The 6000-nt window shown below is 64.3% G+C and overlaps 2 protein-coding genes across 2 annotated transcripts in view; both read left to right on the forward strand.

Moving 5' to 3' along the window:
* DCTN1 (dynactin subunit 1) overlaps nt 1-3703 on the forward strand; it is a 38495-nt gene extending 34792 nt beyond the window's left edge. The window contains exons 23-25 of the mRNA XM_019528062.1: nt 476-552; nt 1586-1675; nt 2915-3703. Of these exons, the coding sequence (XP_019383607.1) occupies nt 476-552; nt 1586-1675; nt 2915-3052 (305 nt within the window). The 3' untranslated portion in view covers nt 3053-3703. The remainder of the gene's footprint in view (nt 1-475; nt 553-1585; nt 1676-2914) is intronic.
* A 1718-nt stretch (nt 3704-5421) lies between these two features.
* NOP56 (NOP56 ribonucleoprotein) overlaps nt 5422-6000 on the forward strand; it is a 6359-nt gene continuing 5780 nt past the window's right edge. Inside the window, exons 1-3 of the mRNA XM_019528175.1 lie at nt 5422-5513; nt 5644-5733; nt 5822-5936. Coding sequence (XP_019383720.1) covers nt 5511-5513; nt 5644-5733; nt 5822-5936 — 208 coding nt within the window. The 5' untranslated portion in view covers nt 5422-5510. The remainder of the gene's footprint in view (nt 5514-5643; nt 5734-5821; nt 5937-6000) is intronic.

A 6000-nucleotide genomic window follows, 5' to 3' on the forward strand; every position in this document is an offset into this window, starting at 1 on the left:
AAAGCCCTGCTCTGCCCCAACCGCTCCTATTCTCTGCTGCTGCCATTCCAGCCTCCACTCTCTGCCGCTGCATGATGGGGAGACCGAGTCTGCCCCAGTCCAGTGCAGCTCCGAGGTTCTTACAGGAGTGTGGGGCTGGCTCTGCCCCCCCGTCCCACTCTGTTTGAAGCCCCCCGAGGTTCCTGGGGCACTCCCAGAAGACCCCTCGATGCAGGGGTGGTTCTGGTGGGCAGGGAGCTGAGGGAACGCAGCGGGTCGGCTGACAGCTTGCTCATGACTGGGGCCTCCATCCGCTTCCAATGTCGTGATGGAAAGCGTGTCCAGTGTCCCTGCAGCTCCCCATGGGCCAGGCCCTTGCTAGGGGTAACTGGGGGCGAGTTGTCAGGTTCTTTGGGCCAGCAGGGCTGGAGAATTGCTGGATGAGGCTGAGGCCCTGCTGCAGGCTCCCCCTCACTTCTCTTTCCCCCCTCAGCAGCAGGGAACCCAGCAGCACAGCTCCTGGAGCAGACAGCCCGTCTGAAATCCCTGAGCGACACCATCGACAAGCTGAAGGTAACGCAGGCCTGACCCAGCCCTGTGATCTGCTGGTTTCATAGATTCATAGATTCATAGATTAAGGGTCGGAAGGGACCTAGTAGATCTTCTAGCCCGACCCCCCGCCAGGGCGGGAGAACAACAAAAAACCCCAAAAAGAGAAATGGGACTCAAACGAGTCCAGCCAGGTAGGCATCCAGCCTCTTCTTAAAGACCCCCAGGGTAGGGGCCAGCACCACTTCCCTTGGAAGTTGGTTCCAGCTCCTAGCCGCCCTAACTGTGAAGTAGTTTTTGCGGATGTCCAATCTATACCTCCTCTCCATCAACTTGTGCCCATTACTCCTTGTTATGCCAGCGGGCGCTAGGGGAAACAGCGTCTCCCCCAAACCCTTCTGGTCCCCCCTAGTGAGTTTATAGACGGTCACCAGGTCCCCCCTCAGCCTTCTCTTGTGGAGGCTGAATAGGTTCAGGTCCTGCAGTCTCTCACTGTAGGGTCTGCCCTGTTGTCCCCGGATCATGCGGGTGGCCCTCCTCTGGACCCTCTCCATATTGTCCACATCCCTCTTGAAATGGGGCGCACAGAACTGGACACAATACTCCAGCTGTGGCCTGACCAGCGTCGCGTAGAGGGGGAGGATCACCTCCTTGGCTCTACTCGAGATGCACCTGTGGATGCACGACAAGGTCCGGTGTTGGGGCAGTGAGCAGGGACCCCGGCCCCATCCCCGGAGGACTTGCATCCTCTACCACTGACCCAGGGCTTGCCCCACTCAGTCCTCCCAGCCTGATGGGAGACCGGATCATAGCCCTTCCTGGGAACAAACCTTCCTTCGGCCTGTGATGGGAAGTGTAGACGTACTCAGACACATGGGGCCTGCGCTGGCCCAGGTGTTCAGCCGGGGGCAGCTCCTGGGGCAGGATGGGGCATGGCTTAGCTCTCCCAGCCCCTCCTCGGGGTGCCGTGCCCAGGAACCAGTGGGGGTGGGGGGTTGCTTGGGTGCCAGAGTTGCAGCTCCCGAGGGGTGATGCTGGCTTGCTCTCTCTCCCCCAGGACGAAGTGATGAAGGAGACAGTCCTGCAGCACCCTGGGGCCAGTGTCCCAACCGACTTCGCCACCTTCCCCTCTTCTTCCTTCCTGAAGGTAGGAGCCCACACTCTGGTGGGGGAGGTCACGCTGGCAGGCTGGAGCTCAGAGGGAGCACGGCTGCCTCCGCACTGAGGCGGTCTGTGCCGGGGGCTCTGCCAACGCCTGAAGAATGTGTCAGCCAGAGGAGACCAGTCAGGCCAGCAGGGCTGTGGGGAGAGAAGTGTTTGCAGAGCGTTGCAGGGTTTGGAGGATCCACAGCTGCAGGTGCCCAAAAAGCAAGTGCAGTTTTGGGGCCGCACGAGTTGGAGCATTAGGTGCGAAGGAGGGGAGGGACGGTGCTGCTCACTTGGTGCTGGTGAGGCCTGAACTAGAGTTTACTTTAAAGACGGGGGTGTTCTGGGCCTGGCATTTCCAGGAGGATGTGGGCAGGCTGGAAGAGTCCAGCACAGAGCAACCAAAATGATCAAGGGTCTGGGAGGCAGGACAGATGAGCACAGGGTGGAGGAGCTGGGGGGATTGAGTCTGGAGGAGAGAAGACTGAAGGGGGTTTGATCGCAGGCTGCAAATCCGTGAAGTGCCATGGCAAAGAGGCTGGAGACGGGCTTTTCTCTGTGGCTGCAGGGGACAGGGGACTAGGAGCAATGGCCTCCAGCTGCAGCAGGGGAAGCTGAGGCAGGGGATGAGGAAGGTGCTGTCTCTGATGGAGTCAAGCACTGGAACAGGCCCCTAGAGACACGGTGGTCTCCATCCCTGGCAGTTCACAGCCCCTTGGCTGGGAGGGTTGTTGGGACTGATCCTGCCTGGAGCAGGGGCTGGACCAGTGCCCTGGCAAGGCCCCTTCCAGCCCAGCTCTCCCCTTACCTTGCATTTGTTGCCCACCTCTGGGCTCTAAGTGCTGAAGGAGCTGGGAGTGGGTGTCTGGGGAGAAGCTGAGGCCATGTGCAGCTTGGGGAGAAAGTGGGTAGAAGGGGACGAGGCTGCAGCCCTCGCGTATCTGGCGGGCTGCCCAGGAGAAGAGGCAGAGCCACTTTCCCTCGTTGCAGAGGGCAGGACTCACAGAAGGCAGCAAGGCAGGCCAGGATTGGACCTCCAGAGCCACCTCCTCGCTGTCTAGCCTGGGGCAGGGGGACCTCCCTCCTGGCGGCTGGATCAGCACAGGTCAGGGGCTGGGCTAGATGCCCCCACAGTCCTGCCAGCCCTGGGCTCTGTGTGGACGACGGCAGTTGCTGGGGCTTGGGGCTGGCCTGGAGGAGCGCTGCCTGCCCTGAACCTCTGTTCACTCCTGTCTTGCAGGCCAAGGAGGAGGCAGCCGCCGACACGGTTTACATCGGCAAAGTGTCCTTCCCGTGTGCACCTGGCCATGGCCAGGTGCACCGGCTGGTGCTGACGCCAGAGCAGCTGCATGCGCTGCACAGCCGCCTCATCTCCTAGGGACCCAGCTGGGCCAGGACAGACCAAGGCCCATTGCACGTCCCCCGTCCGAGCGGGACAGCCTCCTTCTGGCGCCACTAGCCTGTGTGCCCCAGCTCTGGCCAAGCACTGGCCTCCCTGCGCCGGGGCTGGCTTCGACTTACCGTGACCACTGCGGCTCCCACGTCCCCCCCCAGGCAAACGCTGCGGCTGCCTCTTCTGTATGGAAGTGGCCAGAGCCGCAGCTTCCCCGTGCACAGCCCTCTCGCACCTCCTCCAGCAGCTCCTCCCTGCATGCACAGGTGTCCAGGGATCACACCCAGCTCCCAGACCCGTGCACGGGGGATGTGGGGCTGGGCCAGGAGGCTCTGCGCACTCGGGTCAGGCTTTGGTGGCATGGAGGGGCTGGGCTGCAGCTTCCTCCCACCTGTTGCATTGGTGGATGGGGTGTGCACAGCCGGCGGGAGGGGTGGGGAGGTGCTTCGGCTCCAAACACTACACTGCCTGTGGGGGAGCTCCCATCCAGACCCTGCCCAGCTGGATGCTGCCTCCACCCGCCCAGGGGTGGCGGAGCACAGGCCCCTGGGCCTGCAGGCCTGGGGCTGCAGCACTCCTCTCCTGTAACGGCCCCTTAGCACTAGAGCTCTCAAACCAATAAAGCTTCACCTGTTCCACCCGCCAAGTCTGGCTCTGTCCTTCTGCCTCCCATTCAGGGGCAGCTGCTCTTCAGCTGGTTACGAGGCCACTGGCGGGGCTCAGCCCTTCCAGGGGCCGTGAAAGAGGGGAAATGGGCACGTGCCTTGGTGTGGCACGAGGGGCAGCTGGGTTTGGTCTGAGCTTCTGGGGTGAGGGGGGCAGAGCCCATGGGGCTGGACAACAGCACCAGCTCCCCCAGGCAGGGGCAGTGCTGCTGGGTGCAGCCTGTTGCCCACAGAGCCCCAGTGCTCATAAGAGCTTCACCATTTGGATGGGGCTTGGTGGGTCCCCGCACTGGGGTCCCAGCAGAGCCAGGGCCTGAGCCCCACGCTCCAAACGAGGGATGATCCGGCATCCATGCCCCCAGCCCCGGGGGGCCGTGTTGCCCGGGGGTGCCTCCTGCTCCTTGTCACTCTTGGCGGTCAGGCTGCCCAGGCCCAGGTGCTCTCCGAGGCCGTTGCCTGCTGCCGGCTTCCTGGCGCTCGGGTGCGATGCGGAGAACAACTGCTTCGTGCTCGGTCCGAGGGGATCGTCGCCTGCAACAGGAGCCAGCGCAGCTCGGCGTGCTCCTACAGTGCTAGGAGAGGGGAAGGCCTGTGAGCTTCCAGTGGGGCTGCCCCTGGCCCGGCCTGTCAGTAGGCCCCGACACCCGCAGCTTGTTTCTGGCTCCGGGCAGCTGCATTCCCTGGTACCTGGAGCTTGCATCCTGCTAAGCTTGGGCTTTTCCAGCTCTTTCCCTGTTGAATTTGAATAGCCTCATTAGCTTCCCTTAAGCAACCTCTGGCCTTTCCCTCCCCAATCTGTTTGGCTCCGTTCTTCCTTTGAATCTGCCTTTTTGCTCCCCGAGTCCTTTGTTGCCCCCCCGCCCCGCGGCAGAGCCTGCGCCCCCCAAGGCCTTTGCGGTGCAGCCGAACCTCCCGCGGGATGGGACCGAGGGGCTTCCTGGCCAGGCCTGCTCGGCTTACAAATGAGGCGCGTCGGCGGGAGGGCTTCTGTGCTCAGTTGTGATAAGACAGACACGTCCAGACAGCCCTGCCTGAGGCAGCATCGGCCGCGTCCAGACAAACCGTGTCTGATATGGCACAGTCCCAGGATACCAGGGGGGCCACGGCTGCCGGGGCCGTCATGGGCGCTGCAGAGTGCCCAGACCAGGCTGCGCCCCCTGCTGCAGAGGAAGGGGAAACGTGTCAGTGCGACCAGTCTGAGCAGGGGCAAATCCCTTCCTGCCCCAGTGCTGAGCCAGGGCACGGGGCCAAGACCCTGCGGGGTCCGTGCAGCAGGAGCACTGGCCGAGCCCAGCCGCAGCACCAGCGCCCGAAACGCCCCTGACACGTGGGCCAGAAAGGGCAGGAGGGGACAGCCAGCACGGGCACCGCCCCGCCCGGATCGTCCCCCACCCGCTGCCAGCCCCGGACCCCCTCTTCCCGACCACGTGCGCCCCTGCGTGGTCCCCGGGAGACCCCGCGCTCCGGCGCCAAAAGGCGCCGTCCTGGGGGCGGGCTCAGAACGGCCTTTCAGCCCCTCCCATTGGCGCCACGCGCGACCGGAACAACTACCTCACCGCCCTATTGGCCGCGGGCGCGGAAGGGCGGGTTTTCCCACCCATCGTTCTACCATTGGTTGCTCTCGGGTCTCGCGCTCCCATTGGCCAGTGGAGGGGGAAGGGCGGGTTCCGAGGGCTCCTCCCGTTCTCTCATTGGCTTGCCAACTGGTTTCCGGCTGGGTTGCCTCGGCTTCCGGTTGGCGCCGCGCTTAGTCGTGTGGTGATCGTGGGCGAGGCAGGATGGTACGTGGGACCTTTGTTCGCCCTCATTCTCCCCCCCCTTTCCCCGGGGTGCCCGGCCTGACCGGGGGGGTCCCGGTGAGCTCCGCGCCCCCCGACCTCTCTCCCCGCGACCCCTGCCCTCTGCCCCCAGGTGCTGCTGCACGTGCTGTTCGAGCACGCGGCCGGCTACGCGCTCTTCGCGCTTAAGGAGGTGGAGGAGGTCGCGCTGCTGCTGCCCCAGGTACTGGAGGGGCCGGGAGGGGGAGACCCCCCGGGGCGCGGGGGGGTTCCTGGGGCAGCATCCTGCCCAGCCCGGGTCTGCCCCCCAGGTGGAGCAGAGCGTGCTCAACATCGGCAAGTTCCACAGCCTGGTGCGTCTCGCCGCCTTCGCGCCCTTCAAGTCGGCACAGAGCGCTCTGGACAACATCAACGCTGTCTCGGAAGGTAGGGGCCGGGCCCGGGGGCGGCTCAGTCGTTACGCCACGTGGACAGGGCTGGATCCGACCCC

The sequence above is a fragment of the Gavialis gangeticus genome, unplaced genomic scaffold, assembly GCF_001723915.1.
Source record: "Gavialis gangeticus isolate Ggan-Ray unplaced genomic scaffold, GavGan_comp1, whole genome shotgun sequence".
Classification (NCBI taxonomy): domain Eukaryota; kingdom Metazoa; phylum Chordata; order Crocodylia; family Gavialidae; genus Gavialis; species Gavialis gangeticus.